General features: G+C 44.2%; 1 protein-coding gene across 1 annotated transcript; it reads left to right on the plus strand.

Annotated features, from left to right (window-relative positions):
- Positions 1-3484: 3484 nt before the first annotated feature.
- On the plus strand, positions 3485-16181 carry SMIM29 (small integral membrane protein 29). The gene is made up of 5 exons (XM_069971459.1): positions 3485-3519; positions 6395-6546; positions 8757-8782; positions 12011-12110; positions 13155-16181. The coding sequence occupies exons 2-5, from the start codon at positions 6436-6438 to the stop codon at positions 13221-13223; spliced, it is 306 nt and encodes a 101-aa protein (XP_069827560.1). The 5' UTR covers positions 3485-3519; positions 6395-6435; the 3' UTR covers positions 13224-16181.
- Positions 16182-18356: the final 2175 nt, after the last annotated feature.

Below are 18356 nucleotides of genomic sequence, written 5' to 3' on the forward strand. Positions count from 1 at the left end.
AATACAGACTGCAAAACAGACTGCAAAATCGCAGTGTGAACTTAGCCCTAGAGAAATATTGCATTATTTTTTTTTTCTTATTATACAAAGAGCGACGATTTAATCAGTAAAACTGGACTAGCCCTTTAAAAGTAAAGAACCCTATTCAGCCTCCACCAGTTTTAAGGACACTGCCGAATGTGCTCATTTGCGTTTGAGAGATGACACATTGTACAGTCATTCTACATGTAATTTATTAGTATACAGTGTTTTTTTGTATGTAAAATTATTAACTATGTTTAAACTGAATAAAAAGCAAATTTGTTACTAATGGAAATATCTGATGTCGTTGTCTCTTTGTGACTGAATGGGCCGTGAATGGCGATGAAATGTGCGACACACATCTCAGATCTGCACATCAGCCACCACTTCATGCCGCTCTTAGAGGAGCAGTATATTTGAAAAATCATTTTCTTTCAAGTCAACTGGTGCCAGAAAGTTATATAAATTTATTATTTACTTCTATGAAAAAAATCTCAAGTCTTCCCATACTTATCAGCTGCTGTATGTCATGCAGGAAATGTTTTATTTTCAGTCTGACACAGTGCTCTCTGCTGACTATATCTCTATAGAGGAGAGTCGTTCTATGAGAATCCATAGAAAACCTCTTCTCTCTGGACAGTTCCTGTCTCGGCACAGATGTCAGCAGAGAGCACTGTGTCAGACTGAAGATAAAACATTTTCTGCAGGACATACAGCTGATGATAAGTATGGGAAGACTTTAGATTTTTTTTTTAATAGAAGTAAATTACAAATCTATATAACTTTCTGACACCAGTTGATTTGAAAGAAAAAGATTTTTGCTGGACAACCCCTTTAGGGTGCCTTTACACGTACTGGATCCCCAGCGGATTTCACGCTGCGAGTTTGCAGCGAAATACGCTGCGAATCCTGGTATAGTGAAGGCCTATGGTGTCACATAGGCGCCAAGCAGGTAATGTATGCTTCGGGGGTTAAAGGGGCGGGGTCACATATCTGAAGCAGAATGAAAATTCCACTGCGGGTATGTGACCCCATAGGCATTCACTATACCAGTATCCGCAAACTCGCAGCGTAAAAATCCGCTGGGGATCCGATTCCTGTAAAGCTACCCTTAAAGGTATTGATTTGAGCGAAGTACTGAGCGTGTTTGTTTGTAAAATGTTATTGTTGGCAGCATTCGGAGCTCTATACCTACCTATAACTCAGCAATAGAAGAGTGTTACTACAAGTGTATCATGCACCAGGTATGTTTTCTTTTCAGTCGGACACAGTGCTCTCTGCTGCCACCTCTGTCCATGTCAGGAACTGTCCAGAGCAGTAGCAAATCCCCATAGAAAACCTCTGCTGCTCTGGACCGTACCTGACATGGACAGAGGTGGCAGCAGAGAGCACTGTGTCAGAGCAGAAAGAATACACCACATTCTACAGGGCATACAGCAGCTGATAAGTACTGGAAGGTTGTAGATTTTTTAGGAGAAGTAAATTACAAATCTCTGGCGCTTTCTGCCATCAGTTGATTTGAAAGAATTTTATTTTGGTGAACTACCCCTTTAATGACAGTATACATGCATATAAGAGTTGTGGTGTGAGGTTTAGGTTAGATGTGTGTATCATGTATTATGTGGATGATATAGCCTGTTAAGGCTTCTTGACCTCAGTGTGGGCGTCCCCATGCAGGGAGAACAGTCAGAGTGATGTCATTTGGAGGTCAGGAGGATCGTAGTCAAGTGTGGTAATACAGTATGTGGAGTTGGTAAAATAATCCACAGGAAGTCAAAGAAAAAGGACTGCGCCACCGGCATCTATCACCTCAAGTCATCCGACGTGTTTCCCCCACTCAGATCCGTGGGTTCTTCAGGGGGTGGGATAATACTTGAATGTATGGTACAATCCAGCCTGTCGGGGCTTTGGTAAGTACATGACGTCTCTCAGTATCCTAGTTTGATACGCCTTAAAGGGGTTATCCAGCTCTACAAAAACATGGCATCTTTTGCCCCGCTCTTGTCTCTAGATTGGGTGGGGTTTCAAACTCCGTTCCATTGAAGTAAATGGAGCCTAAAGGGGTAGTGTGGCGTTAGAAAATTATTCACTAAATAGCACACATTACACAACTTGTAATGAATATTATGTTAGTGAATGGCCCCCTTCCCCGTGTCCCCCCCACCCCCAGAAGTGTAGTGCACTATACATACCTGATTCGTGTCGACCCCGGACGCCATCTTGTGGACAATGACGTCCCCAAGACGGGGAAGGGGGCCAAAGTTGTATAACTTTGTAATGTGTGTTATTTTGTGAATAATTGACTAGCGCCGCAAACCACACCTGAACTGGAGACAAGAGTAGGGGGAAAAGTGGCCATGTTTTTGTAGCGCTGGATAACCCCTTTAAAGGAGACCCGTTACAGCCCCCTATACTCACCTGATCCGGTCATAGGAGAGTCCGATGCCCATAGAGAATGACGGAGCATCGGACTCCCCATTTTTTCTCTATGAGCGTCGGACTCTCCTGTGAGCGCACGCGCCAGGCTTCGAGCGCTCATATCTCTGTGACCCGACCGGATCAGGAAACGGGACCCGGAGGGATCAGTTGAGTATAGGGGGCTGTAACGGGGGGTCAGGAGCCTGTAACCCCGGCACGGGGGGTGACAGGTCCTCTTTAAGTGTGAGAGCGCACTCCTATGATGGATGGGATTTTGAGTGGAGAGTAAAAACCAACAGAGCTGAGTACACCTGGGTCTGATCTTATGCGGTAGCCAAGCAAGTCTGTGTGTAGTATATGCAGCTGCGGTTAGTGAACACATGTTAGGTTGTGTGGCACAGCGCAGGGGTGGAGGTAGCGGCCTCTTGTGGGATAATGCTGCCTCCGGCCATAAGAGTGATTGGCATTCATGAGCTAATGGCATCCAGTATGATTAGGAGCGTATATAGTAAAAAACCAGCGTCAGCACCCGGCAGCACTTGACCAGGGCCAAGACAATAGCAGCTCCCTGCAAAATGACCTCTTCTCAGGTCACAGAGGGTGCACTGCTCAGTAATGTTTCACATTCATCTCAAGGGGACAAACTATGTCTTCTATTGTCATCTATGTCCATGAGGCTTGCTGTAAAGCAGGTCACTAAATGCTGTTAAAAAAAAGGCCAGGCAAAATGGCCGCCACCATAACAAGGGGCAAAACTACAAAATCACAATCAGAATATGGAACGAGATAAGAAAACTATAAGATGCGTCAGTGTGTGCGGGTCTGATCAGTAACTGATCCTTCAGGGGATCGCCTGTACACACGGACAGCGGATATACAGGGCGGTCAGTCAGCGTTAACCAATCACGACGTGCCATGGACAGGACACGCCCACTGGTCCTCAGGCTTTGAGTGCTGATTGGTTACGGTCAATGACAGCAGACGTTACTCGTGTAAGTGCGGGGTATAATGCACTGGTCCTACATGTATAGAGGCCATAACTGCCCCTATGGGAAGTCCCATGTGATCTAACCCCTCACGGTAATAACGGAGCTGTGGACGGGTCACAGAGCATCCACAAGTCTCCCGGCTCCTCCACCCTGCACAAGCCCCGCCCCGGCCGCTTATTGGCTGAGCCCCGTGACATAGTCTTCCGGGTACAAACAGAGGGGCAGAGAGGAGAGCGGACGAGGGTGAGGCAGCGGCGCTCTGTGCTTTGTGTCGGGTCCTCCCGGGTGGCTGTCCTGCTGTCTGTCCGCACTGACGGCCGCTCAGGGCTCTGTGACTGTAGTCAGTAACGTTGGCTTCCTGCTGTCCCTGTGTGTGTGTATATATATATATATATATATATATATATATATATATATATATATATGTGTGTATACTGTCTATATGTGGGGTTGTGTAGCATTGTCCTGGACGTGTCCGAGCTGTCATTGTGTCACGTGCTTGTGTTGTGTGTCTGACCCTCCTGCATCTAATGGCCGGGATACATAGGGACTATAGACCCATAAGAACTGTCATAGGGCCATAGATCAGGGATCTGCCCATTTCTGCCTGGACTTTGACCGCTGTCATAAAACACTGAGTAAACCTATTGTGCAGTGAAGGCTCCTTCTATCCTATATGGTTCCTCTTTCCTCAGGGGCTCCGCCTGGAGAGTCCATCAGGGGCCACAAAGATCCTGCTAAATAACCAGAACTTGTGATGGAGCCGCAGAGGTGCGAACCTGCCCTTAAAGGGGTTATCCAGCATTTGGTAATCTTTAATATATTGTCTGCTGGTGCATATAAAACAAACATCCTTACCTGTCCGTGCTCCCCCGGTGCCGACTGCAGAGCCACCACTTCCCTCTCAGGAGTGACACCCCGCTCATCCAATCACTGACTGCGGGGCTGTTCCATCTGTCAGTGATTGGCTGAACAGGCTGTCATTCCCAAGACGAAATTGTCTCAAAATTCTGCTGTTCATGGGGGGAAACCAGGGGAGCGCGGACAGGTAAGGATAACGTGTTTGGTTTTATATGCACTAGTATATAAAAGAATACAGAATGCTATTCTATAATGCTATAAAGGGATACTTTAGCAAAGCTTATTTTGAGCTCTGCCCCCAGAAGTCTGATGTTATGGTATGGCTGCGTTCCAGTGCCGCTGTTCTGTGCCGTGACGTCAGCCACAGAGGGCGTCTCTTAATGCTGTGCTGCATTTTTTGCGAGAATTACAAAATGTTTTATGTGTTGTTTGGACTGCATACTTACCTACCTCAGCTCCTGCTGAAACAACATCTGCCCCGGCTTCTCCATCTCAGCAGTGACATTGTCCCACCTCAGGCAGCGATTGGCTGAGACAAGTAGGAAGCATTAGTGAGAAGACCCAGGTAGGTGAGTACTTTTTTTTTTTTTTTTTTTAAATAACGGCATAAGCAACACAGAAAACAACTTATATAGCTGGATAACCTCTTTAATGCCATTTCCCAACCACAGGAATATTTGTTGAAACTTTTTTCTGAGTTTCTATCCCTATGGCTCATTGTCTCAGTGTCTCATTTTAGAAGACTGTTTCCATTGATTTACATTGGAGACGCTCTTCTTTCCCTGCTTATATCTGATTGATGGGGTCTCAACACCCAGACCAGACAGATTAAAACTTTTCATAGGTGTGTGACTGGTCGGTGACAGGGACGCCCTAAATAAAAGAATATGCCAATCAGCTAAATAAATCAAGTGGGGAATTTATTGAAGGTGTAGGCCCGTGTGCAGGTGCCAAAAAGTCACAGCTATTCTGCAGTTATGTTTTTTGCACTAGAGATGAGCGAACGTTGAGCATGCTCCATCCGAACCAGAGCATGTGGCATTTGGTGATCACTGACTGAAGAAGTGGGATGGTGCCCTAAGGCTGCCTGGAAAATATGGATGTAGACATAGGCTGTATCCATGTTTTTCAGGCAGCCTTAGGGCTGCATTCAGTTTTTTCAATCGGCAATAAACAAATGGCGTACCCTCAGGTTTGGATGGCGCATGCTCGAAGTTCACTCTTTAGTGCACAAATTAGTGACACTGTAGACACAAGTAGGCAGTGTCTAGTTTGCCCTCCACGTTCACTTAAGGCCCTATTACGCAAAACAATTGGATGATATGTTGGCCGCTGACAGGCCACTCAGACACTGCTGGTGCCGGGACCAGGAAGCTGCAGAGCGCAGGAGAGAAGAGCAGGAGCAGGAAGAGGTAAGGTATCAGGTGATTGGGAAAGGGCTCCACGGACCTTGCTAACAATGTTCATACATCCCTTATGGTGCGTTTACACACAGATTTATCTGACAGATATTTGAAGCCAAAGCCAGGAACAGACTATAAACTGGGAACAGGTCATAAAGGAAAGACTGGGTTTCTCCTCTTTTCAAATCCATTCCTGGCTTTGGCTTCAAAAATCTTTCAGATAAATCTGTCTGTGTAAACACACCATTACTACCTGATTATCGAGCCGTCTATTAGGTCCAGTAAACGAGTGCCGATTATACGAAAATGTTTGGGCCGTAGTCGGCCTGTGTAATAGTACCCCAAGGATTATTCAGACAGCCCCTCCCTCTACTCCCCGGTTGCTGTGTGTGTAATAGCAGGGAACGAACCTGACAGGTCAGCGCTTTCTTCCTCCTCAATATTGTGCCATGTAATCGAGCCCTTAGGTGATGTAGCGTTCAGTCTGTCTGGCACACACAGCCACAGATGCAACTAATCTGACTGTCTGTATTCTCCTATAATTATGGCTGCCATGAATAGATATTTATATTTCATACTGTTATTGTATGCGGTATATAATTTATATAACAGGCAGGGTACATCCACGTTACCTGCAGCCATCTTTCCTCTGTTAGTCACTGTATTCTTGCACCTGTTAATTCTTCCTCCCTCTCTTTATAGAGATTTCTCCTGATCTTCCTCATGCTCCCCTCACTGCCGCCATGAGTAATTCTACGGATTCTGGTTCCAGTAATATGAATGGCGATTCTATGGGAGGAATAGTTTTGGTACCGTTCTTCCTCATCACTGTGATTGGTGTCGTAGTGGCTGTGGTGAGTGCTCAGTCACTTTTCTTTACATTACAAGGCTAGGAGCTAGCGGCAAATGTCAGGAGGTAGCCACGATGCTTTGGGGTTCCTGGTGATTCGAAGGTGAAGTAGAAGTGCATGTTATTTAAAGGCTTTTTCAGATTTAGGGTGGGTTCATACTATGGAATTCTCGCAGACAATGTCAGCGGAATTCCGTTGTGTTTCCGTGCGCACCTTTCCGCTGGCTCCATAGACACCATTCTATGGGCCGGCGTATTCCGCTATCCGCCGAAAGAAGTGATTTGTCATTTTTTTTTCGGCGGATAGCGAAATACGCCGGCCCATAGAATGGTGTCTATGGAGCCGGCGGAAAAGGCGCGCGGCCATACTGCGGAATTCTGCCGACATTATCCGCGAGAATTCCTCAGTATGAACCCACCCTTAGAGTTTCTTTGTCCTAAACCTTCTTTGGCACTCTGTTTAATTGTTTACTATCATTAGAAGCCGGTCACGTGACCTCCATAGCAGTCTTCTGGTTCTGTCAGATATCGTCCATCCATCACGTGATCTACATTATGGCAGCCCTATGCCGTCACTTCCTCCACACTCACAGCCTGCCTGCAGCATCACTTCTCTATGTCTCCTCGCCCACAGGCCTCTTCATAACACACGGTGATGGGGTTGGCTATAAAAACGTTTGCACAACACTAAAAACACGGCATTATGTTAGGGTTTCGTCGTGTTTTTGCTGCAGTTTTGTTCAATTTTACCCCAGTTGTGCAAATTTTTAAAAAGGCAGGGCTACCACAACAGTAACAGATATGCATCATGTATGCGGTATACTGCGTAGTCACGAAGCGCTTCGCTAGGCTCAGCAGTCCGTCTGTCAGCCGGCTTCCTTTGATCTTGCTCTGGGTGCCTGGAAAAGCTGGATCCAGTCCTGGGAAACAAGAAGTTTCCTGGAAATGGATCCAGCTTTTCCAGGCACCCAGAGCGGAGCGGCACTGAGTTCAAAGGCAGCAGGATGACAAGCAGACTGTTGAGCCTAGCAAAGCAGTTTGTGTGTACTGCAAATTCACTCCTCTCTAGTCATTGTAACTCTCTGCACATGTCATCACATCTGACACCCCATAACTCTCCTTGGAAGCAGTCCTCCTCCTCACATCTGTTTCCTATAACTACTTTCAGCAATAGTGTTGCACGAACTTTAGAAAAATGTCCACGTGGCCTAACCTGACTGCTCGGCATTTAACCTCCGACATCTGAAGAAGTTAGATGCCGCCCTGGCTTGTCCTGGAAAAGATGGATACAGGGTATGGCTGTATCTATGTTTTCCTGGCAGCCCTAGGGTGGCATCTAACTTCTTCAGATGCTGGGCGTTTGGGTTAGGCCACATGGACATTTTTATGAAGTTCATTCAACACTATTCAGCAATCCTCCTTTCCTGAATTTCTCTACCTCTTCCAGGTCCTGCCCATCGTGGTCATGGCAATGCTACATACATACATACATACATACAAGCAAAGGGTGGATTCAGACTACGGAATTCGCGCTGATAAAATCTGGCGGATTCCGTTGCCTGTACGCGCTCACTGCTGCGCGCCTCTCTGCCCGTGCCATAGACACTATTCTATGCACGGGCGGATTCCGCATTCTGGATAGCTGAATCAGCCGGCCCATAGAATGGTGTCTATGGAGCAGGCGGAAAGGCGCGCGGCCGTGAGCGCGTTCTAGCAACAGAATGGTGTCGGAATTTATCCATGAGAATTCCTCAGTGTGAACCCGCCCAAACTGTGTGCACTCTCAGCCTGCTAATATCCTGATGGCGGCCCCGAGCATGCCACAGTGTCATTATATACTATAGCAGACGCTTTGTGTGCTCTTTGCCTTGAAGGAATTTTTTTTTTTTTTTTTTCCCTCCACAGGAAACAAAGCTGGATGCTGTCAGTTCTTTACACCTGGTAATGGGTGACATGACCTAGCGGCTGAATGTGTACATAGGGCAGGAAGCAAAACCTGCTGCTTTTATGGTCTGACTTTATAGTCTGCATGAGCAGCTGGTATGTGTCCAGCCCTGTTCTACTATTTTAGATCACACTTTGTATTGAATCTCATTTTGTTTCTTTACTTAACCGTAGTGTTCTCACAAGCAATGCTATGGAAAAGTTTCATACCTCCATTATCATCTTGGCTGATAACCCTGTACCATTTTTTTTTTTCTTTTCCACTTACAGATCATGTATGTAAAGAAGAGGAAAAGGTAATAACAGAAAATAATAGAACAAGGCTATAGGATCCCTATTCTGTCTGCTTTAAAAGATAGCTGGCCACTAAGTTACATTTGGGGTAGCTCACACGTACCGTACCGCAGCGGATATTCTGCTGTGGAGCCGCAGCAGATTTGACCAAATCAATGAACACAGCATTAAATCTGCACTGTCAAATGTGCTGCGGTATGTTACATGTGAAGCTACCCTTAGAAATGGTTGTATACAAAGGGAATCTGTCAGCTGTCTGTCTGTAATTCATGCTCTGCTGACGCTGTTAGATAGCTGTTCAGGGATGGGAGGGGGAGTAAGGTGTTACAGCTAGCTGCACTTCAGGAGCTTGGGAAATCCTTTTGGACTTTTTATACTATAGAATATAATAATTTTTTTCTATATTATGGAAGCAAAGATGGAGACATGAAAGGTACCAAGTGCCTTCTGCACCCAACGGTGTCAGCAGTTTGGAACATGAATAGAAGCGGACATATTCCCTTTAAGGCTGTGTTCCCACAATGGGATTTTTATCAGGAAAAGGCTGCCATCTATTGATTGTGATCATTATTTTCAACTGTCGCTATCAATGACGGTCACCTTTCCCTGCTAAATGATGGCCCGTTCCTGTAGTGGGAACATAATCTCAGTATGTTATATTTTTATGCCAGATTTGGCGCTTGGCACACCTCTTGGGAATCTGTTGTCCAAAAAGATTTGAGCACAAATGTAATTTAAAGGGGTATTCCATTCAAACATAACTTTTGATATGTTGCCTATTCAGTTTATTCAGTCTTCTTCCCCCAGTTCTGAGCTGCTGCTTTCTGCTCAAGACACAAAAATATATGTAAGCTTTTCTCTCTGTCTCCCCTTTCCCTTCCGAGAGATGTAACAAGTCCTTGGCAGGCTTTATTTTCAACTTTAGTAGTTTCTTTGTAATGCTGGTAGGGTTAATCTGAGGTTAAGTTGCTAAACTCATTACAATTTGCCAAATAAGCGTGCACCAATAGCCTATTATATGGCTTGATAATCATGCGTCCAGGGCTCTGTCTATTGTTAGTGACTTGTTACGAATTGTTTACATCTGCCATTCCGGAAGGGAGGGGGAGGTGTAGAGAGAGGCTCACACACAGACTTTTGTGTCTTCAGCAGAAAGCAGCAGCTCAGAACTGTGAAAAGGAGAGAAGTATGGAATGAATTGTTAGTCTCACCATGGACGGGGAAGCCCATGTAAAAGAGGGAGAAAAGCTAGATGTATCTGTGTGCCCCACGCCTTCCATCCATATGTTGGATGTCCTTAGGGTTCAGGGGGTAATGTCTGAGACACAGCTGTAGTGACAAGGACTAGTTTTCTGGCAGCCCACACTGGGTCCTAACATTAGAGGCGCACAGTAAAGGGATATTTGGGGGCATATCCTGTAATATTGGGAATGCATTAAAGATAGCAAGCAACCTACGTTTATCCCAATAAGTATAATGAGCTTATTATGACAAAACTGATTACTGCAGAATCTGTCCTGTTCTTCTGTGTGCTGGGGTGGGCAACGTCTGAACTAAATCGACAGCAGACAGCTTAAATAAAATGTATTTCCCCCTAGACGAGGGGCATCAAACTTTGCAAAACTACGATGTCCATCATGTGTGAATGTCTCCAAACTAGACAAAAGAGCAGATAATAAAATCTTTATTCGTACATACAAAATTGTATTTTTGTTTTGCTCAGAGAGGAACCCTACAAGGGTATATTCACACCTACTGTATGCGGAAGATTTTATGCTATAGTGATTTACACATCAAATCTGCACTTTATACAGTACATGTGAATGTACCCATATACAGTATTTTCTGACACATTTGACTGGCACAGATTGGCAAGACCATGATATCATCATGACCTACCTGCCCCCTTGGAGTTGTTCTGTTATGTAAACCATCCTCATCATGTCATGTGCAATAAGAAGTGTCTTTGTATTGTAAATGAATTGGGAGGGGGGGGGATTATGTTTTTTTTTAAGGCTAGCCTGTCTTAAATGGAATCTAGATAGGGTAGGCCACATGCACCTCTATTATGTTGGTGTGCTGCAGCATTAGGGTACTATTTCACGGGCCGAGGAGGGCCCGATCAACGATGTAAATGAGCGCCGATCTACTAGATCGGCGCTCGTTTACTGGGCCTATTCCACGGCCCGATGATCGTTGAGCGAGGGCTGCAGGGACATCGTTACCGATGTCCTTGCAGTATACATTACCTGTCCCGGCTTCTGCTCCGCTCCGTCATCCTCCCCGGGTCCCACGCGCTCTAGCTTCAGAATGGCCTGTCAGCTGACAGGCCACTCAGCCAATCACAGGCCGCGGAGGTCCCGGCCTGTGATTGGCTGAGTGCTCCGTCAGCTGACAGGCTATTCTGAAGCCAGAGCGCGCAAGACCCGGTGAGGAGGACGGAGCGGAGCAGAAGCCTGGACAGGTAATGTATGCTGCTGCTGCTGCTGCTTCTCAAATCGTCGGTCGCCCGCCGTGCACAGCTATTCAACCATAGCGATGCGGGGTGGGGGAATGATTATTTTAGGTCTGGCCCTTAATTATCGCTCTGTGAAATAGAGAGAACGACAGCCGATGATCGTGTCATCTGCTGATCGTTCTCTCTATTTCACAAGGTGATAATTGGGCGAATGGGGCCGATTCGGCCGATTATCGTTACTGTGGAATAGGGCCCTTAGGGTATGTGCACAATGAGGAATTCAGGTGGATTCCGACGCTTGCGGTCGTGCACATCTCCATCTGTGCCATAGACTCCATTCTATGCACAGGCGGATTATGTTGTCCGCCCAAAGAATGAACCAGTTCATTTTTCAGTCAGGCAGCAGAATCTGCCTGTGCATAGAATAGAGTCTATGGCACAGGCGGAAATGCACGGGGGCGAGCTGCAGAGTGCCTGGTGCACAGGGGATGGTCCTTTATCCCTCAGTGCGCCGATCTGCTTGCTCCGCAGTTACCAGCAGCTTAATGTGATGTCACTACAGAGCGCCCCCTGAATATTTATAAGTAGCTGTTCTGCAATAGAAGGTGAGTGGATCAATGTGCTGTAGGCTAAAGGACCCTCCCCAGTGCACCATATTTATTTATAGATTAACAAAAGTTACTCTAACTCTGCTGCACGCCGACATAATAAAGGTCCCTGCCCAGTGAGGATCTATCAAGATCACCTAACCTGCTGAATCAATGTTTTTCAGAGTGGACAGACTTAGACATCATCTACTACCGTTGTACAGTTATGATCCTGCTGAAGAGATACATGAAGCAGAACAGGAACTACTGGGGCAAGAGACAAAGGTTCGATAAAGGGGAACTCCAGGGATCCCATAAAAAAATAAATAAAATGCTCACAAAGCATATAGGTGCACTCACCGATCCCCAACTGGTGGTTTGACACCTTTCCCGCTTGTCTACGCTGCTCCTAGACCCAGATTCACACTTTTACAAGTTATCCCAGTTTTACATGATGGCACCCGGCCAGGAAACTACATCTCCCAGCATGCAGTGCACCTCAGAACCAACTTCTGGGTACCGGTCTTGTAGTATCTGCCCACCACTGGCTCCACCTGCTTCTACTTTGCACAGTAAACACCCTATCTATTTAGATTAGAGAGAGATGAAACCACAGTGTCTCCTTTCCCCTATACTACTCAGGAGAGCTTGTCTTTCCCCCACCCTTGGCTAGGTGATCATTCTGTGACGCCAGTAGTAGGTGGGGTTACAAATGAGGTGTTACAGTTTGCCTGGCAACAGAAGATAGTTGCAGAAAAAAAAACAAAATGCAGAGCGGACTAGCGTGTCCCACCGGAGGGATTGCAGCAAATCTGAATGAGGAAACTGTTTTCTGGGCGTTGTATCACAGGGAGTGGTGAACATTTTCACCACTCACCAAGTGTAAGTAACCTGTTGCTAGTATATTGAGTGTTCCATAAAGAGGATAGATCCGCACCTGTTTAGTTTTTTGTTGTGATTTCTTTTTGGCAACACAATAGATGGAGATCATGTGACCCGTGTCTCAGAAGGGAGGGGGAGGACAGAGGAGTGGAGACAGAGTAGAGCAGGCAGTGAGGATATTCAGGAGCTTCAGGGTGGGAGTCAGGATGTGCTGCAGACAAATGGCCCAATTCATGTAATAGAAACTTATGATGTTGAGCAATGTGTACGGCATACAGGTGCCTACAACTTGCATCTCCACTGAAAACAAATGTAAACAACTGCTGAAAATGGTTTGCTAGCGCATTGCCTTTTTTTTTGCCTTCTGTTAATTTTATAAACTGAATATGGACTGAAATTTTTTTAAAGCTCAATTTAATAAAAAAAATTTTTTTTATACTGTTATAGGTTGTACATGGCTGGAATAGTGGTTACCATCAGTACAAGCGGCCATCATTAAGGGATGTGACGGCATAAGGAAGCAGTATGAACATGGGTTGGAAGAGCACAGAATCCTCCTGGTGGAGACCTACAGCGCTTCTTTATTTACAACCATTTTAATAGTCAATATTTTATTTAAAGAAACCTATTGTTTCATGTGTGTACATAAATAATAATGCAGTAAGGGACTTTGCATGTAAAGATAATAGTTAGTGTATGCTTGTTTGCATACATGGATTTTATATGGGACAGCTTGTTTAATACCCTAAGGGTTCTATTCCTGCTAAATTAACCTAGATGTTACTGGCTCCTGTTCTCCCTCCCAGCTATGGGTACACATCCCAGCCGAGGGAGGAGAAAACTATTTCATTGAGAATTTCTTCTTCCCCAGAAGGCTGAGATCCCTATGATGATTTTAGCTGGGTCATTAAACCTCTGATTGGGTCGAGACTTGCCGCTGTATTACGCTTGTCTGAAAACGGCCTTTGTTAGTTTTTGTTGAGCCGAGCAAGAATTATACTATAAAGGAAAGACTACTACTTCTTTCTTATGTTGGATCCACTTCTGTTCTGGACTCAAAAAAAACTACAAGGGTATTAGGGGGAGGGATGCTGTGTGTGACCCCCTCCCTCAGGCTGCATTTCTATGGCCATGTTTGTTCGCTCTATGGAATCTCATTTGAAGAAACTGCAGATGTTTTCCTTAGCACTGATGTTTCTGCTCCCATCTAGTGGGATCCAATTCAGTGGAACATAATGCCAGACTACAAATACAGCCATGTAATGACAGTCCTAAAGGGGGATTCTGGTCAGGTAAATACATGTTGATCTATTAATACTTGTTAATATTTTTTCAGTCTCCTTCCCCCGGTTCTAAGCTGCTGCTTTCTGCTAAAGACACAGAAAACTGTGTGCTGCTCACTCCATCTCTGCTCTGAACCCCATCCTCCCCCTTCCCTCCCCTCTGAATCAGCTCATGTAAACAGCTCCCTGGCCATCTGTTTCTGCACTCTGTGATGCGAGGAGGTCATATTGCTGGTGACTTTACTTTAATTAGCCCTCCTGCCATTACACAGTGCAGATACAGCCAGACATGGATGCTGTTTACATGAGCCACCTTGGGTGTGGAGGGAGATGGGAGAGAAAAGCTCATACCTAGTCTTCTGTGTCTTCAACAGAAGGCTGCAGCTCAGAACTGGGGAAGAAGACTAACAATTCGTTCTATACTTGTTATCTCTCCAGTCACCAGGAAGGAGGGTGGTGGGTTATTTAACATGTATTTTACCCGGCTGGAACACCCCTTTAAGCTTAAACTCATTGAAGTAAATGAATGGTCCTTATAGGCATGATGAGTGTTGTTGAAAAGGCTCCTCTACATTTCCTCCTTATCTAATCCCCTTTTTTTTTTGTAAATCCTAAATCTCTTGTGTATCTAATCCTAATGGGTCTTGTATAATGCCAAATACTTAATATTCTGTTTTGTGAGTAAAGTGCACTGTTGGATCACTGTTCCAAGCGTACATTATGGGATAAGTGTATGCTGGGTTCCTAAAGGGCCATTGCGTAAATATTAGCTTAATAATGGTACTCCTACCGTCCATTGCATGATTTCCATTTTAAAGCGGTTTTCCCACAAAGGACACTTTACATATCCACATGGTATGTTAAGTGTTTGATCGCCACCAATCTCGTCATAATGGGTGGTCCCGTGTCCCCCTCATTGAATGGAGTGACTGTCAGACATGCGCTCAACTGTTTTATTCAAGTCTATGGGCCTGACACCAAGATAGCCAAGGACTGTACTTTGTTGTTTTGTTTGTTTGTTTTTTTTGGTCCGTCCTAAAGAGTTGAATGTTGTGTTAGTACTAGAGTTGAGTGAATATCGAGCATGCTTGAGTTTGTCCGAACCCGAGCACTCTGTATTTGATTAGCGGTGGCTGCGGGGCTTTATTTAACTTCAGCAGCCGCCACTAATCAAATGCCGAACGCTTGGGTTCGGACCAACTCGAGCATGCTCATCTCTAGTTAGTACGTGCAGAGGTACCATTATAGGTGATGGGGGTCCTTTGTGGGGATAACTCCTTTTAGGTTTTATTTCATGTTGGACTTTTCCTGTGTCTGGCTTACATGACGGTACATTTACAAGTGCCTTACAGCAGGGGCAGGCCTTCTACAGGTTACATCCTATTATTTGTTGTCTTTTATCTACAGACATGCAGCAAACCTTGTTGTATGTTGTAAAAAAATAATAATAAATGAAACAAGACTCCATTATTTATATTTTGCAATAATGAATATATACTTTTGAAAACCTATATGGCTTAGTCCTGAGGTTTAGTTGCACTTTTGCAGATTACCGTTTAATCGCTGCCTTGGTATTAATGATAAAGTCTGTCATAGTGTTTGGAGCAACTCTGAGAGAATATTAAAAAAATGCATGTGTTGTGTGGTTGTGGCCTAAAAATGGAGAAGTGCTTTCAATTTGTTAAGATTTGGCATTTGAATTGATTAGATTAAGGCTATGTTCACATTATGTATAAACTGCCATATTTCATAACAACGGCCGTTGTTTTTACATAACATGAACACAGCCGAAAGGGCTATTGCCATTTTACATGTAAGCCTGATAGGTGTAGGCCTCACTTCTGTTGACTTCAAGGAAGATGTATAAATGCAAACACAAATATATTGATTTGAAAAGGGAATCTGTATCTAACAGTGAGGTGAGACCCATAGCTGATGGGCATTTATGGCATATATCCCTTTTAAGAGTTGCCTATTTTCTGTACCTAAACTATGTGTGTGTGCGTACTGGGTCTGGTATACAAAGAATATGCCAATATTGTTTTGTAATTATGCAAAAACCTAAGTTATTTTATAAAATGTTAGAATAATGTTAAATGTGTAAGGTGTACTATTGTGGACAGGATGACGAAAGTGAAATAACTTGTCTTGTGTAAAAGTTGTTGCAAAAGTAAAGTTTGCTTTTTGTTGGTGTGTTTGAAATGTGTTACTTCCTCCTCCTTCTCTGGAATCCTGCTACTGGTTGACAAAATCATTTTTAGAATTCTATTTATTAGAAAATAAAATGTAAATCTGTATGATAAAAAGCTCTTGGGTTGATGTCCCTGCCATTATCCAAATAAGAAGCGAATTGTCTCTGTGGGATAGCTAGGCCTTGTTGAAAACGTTCAGTTGCAGAGTTTAAGGGTGCGTTCACACCTACAGGATCTGCAGCAGATTTGATGCTGTGTTCAGTTATTTAAATGAAATCTGCTGCAGATCCTGTAGGTGTGAACGCACCATTAAGGAATTATTCAGGATTTGAAAAAGCACAGCTACTTTTTTGCAAGAATAGCACCAAACCTGTCCTCAGGTTGTGAGTGGTATTACAATTTAGCTCTATTTACCTTAATGGAACTAAACTGCAAAACTCCCTCACTAGATATGAGCGAACTTTTCAAAAGTTCGGTCCGACCAGACTTTCGGATTTTTTTGGAAAGTTCGGTCCCACTGAATTTCGAATTTCATAGTTTAAAGCAGTGCTTCTCAATTCCAGTCCTAAGGCCTCACCAACATGTCATGTTTTGAGGATTTTCCATACAAAGCACACCTGTGATAATACCTGATGCACTGAGTATAATTGTATCACCTGTGAAATACTAAGGAAATCCTCAAAACATGACCTGTTGGTGAGGCCTGAGGACTACAATTGAGAAACACTGGTTTAAAGCATCTATATGATACAGGGGTAGTGTATTTGGTTGACTTTAGGGCTCTACATGTCAGTAACATCATTATCTTTTTGATATCTCATTTTTTTTTTTTTTTACTTCAATATTCACCATTACAGGGTCTATGCAGGAAAAAGGTCACAAATGCAGTGAAGGATCATCAGTAGTCATTGGAGGCCAGTACAGGAGCAGCAGTAGCCAACATGGAGGCCAGGCTATATATATATATATATATATATATATATATTATATATATATAGCACCTTAAGATATAATGCTATACACCTGAACCAGGTATTTTAGTCTCTCGGGATAAGACGGAGGTGATATACACACTTTCAATCAGAAGGGTCAAAGTATGGAAATTTGATATATATCAAATTTCCATACTTTGACCCTTCTGATTGAAAGTGTGTATATCACCTCCGTCTTATCCCGAGAGACTAAAATACCTGGTTCAGGTGTATAGCATGGTATCTCGAAAAAAGGATATCTCTATCTCCTTTTTTTAAGATACCATGCTATACACCTGAACCAGGTATTTTAGTCTCTCAGGATAAGACGGATGTGATATACAAGTATCTGTACTGCACGTTTTGGTTCCGTGCACCCTTTTCCAATGCCTAATCTATCTATCTTTCATCCTCTCTATTTCTCTCTCAATCACTAGATGTTTCTCCTCTCCACTTTCCTAATCTTTCTTTCTTTCTTTTCCCACAATATCTTCTCAGTAGTCTGTAGTACACCACAACAACAACAGCAGCTTGCTTCTTCTCTCTCTACACACTGCGTGGTGTAGTCATGTGACCGCTCCTTTTAAAACAATACCGACGTCACACAGAGGGTGGGCTAGTACAGGATCCCTGCTGATTGGATGTGTTCCGGGCATCATGGGAAAGCGCTTTTCCCGCCCAGAACACTTCCTGCTTTCTAGAATGGTGGCTGCTATTTTAGAAAGCAAGAAAAAAAAAAAATCGGAGCGGATTTCCAAAAATCCGAATCCGATCGGACTCAGATTTTTGGGAAAATCCAAACTGAGTCCCATGCCGGCCGAACCGGTTTGCTCATCTCTATCCCACACCCAAACGGAGCACAGGAGAAGTGTTGTTTTTGGAAGAAAGCAGCCATGTTTTTCTAAGCCTGGACATCCCCTTTTAAAGGGATTATCTATAGGTAGAAAAAAATGGCTACTGTCTTCCAGAGACAATACCAGTTCTGGTGTGGTTTGCCATTAGGCTCTATTCTTTTGTCTGAAAATACTGTAGTATCCATGTTTTTATAATGCTATATAACCCCTTTAGGCTATGTTCAGACAGCATTTCTCTCGGTCTTTTTGAACCAAAATCAGGAGTGGAAATGACAGGGCAAAACTATAAAGGAAATATTTGTACAATGTCCAAAGCCACAGTCTATTTGTGGTCCACGTTCCCTTCAGT

Source organism: Dendropsophus ebraccatus, chromosome 5 (genome assembly GCF_027789765.1).
Source record: "Dendropsophus ebraccatus isolate aDenEbr1 chromosome 5, aDenEbr1.pat, whole genome shotgun sequence".
Lineage (NCBI taxonomy): Eukaryota > Metazoa > Chordata > Amphibia > Anura > Hylidae > Dendropsophus > Dendropsophus ebraccatus.

Excerpts from the sequence above, each read along its gene's own strand:
- SMIM29 (XM_069971459.1), top strand. The coding sequence starts at position 6,436 with ATGAGTAATTCTACGGATTCTGGTTCCAGTAATATGAATGGCGATTCT. Across the intron at positions 8,783-12,010 it reads TATGTAAAGAAGAGGAAAAG|AGTGGACAGACTTAGACATC; the intron begins GTAATAACAGAA and ends AATGTTTTTCAG. Across the intron at positions 12,111-13,154 it reads TACTGGGGCAAGAGACAAAG|GTTGTACATGGCTGGAATAG; the intron begins GTTCGATAAAGG and ends ATACTGTTATAG.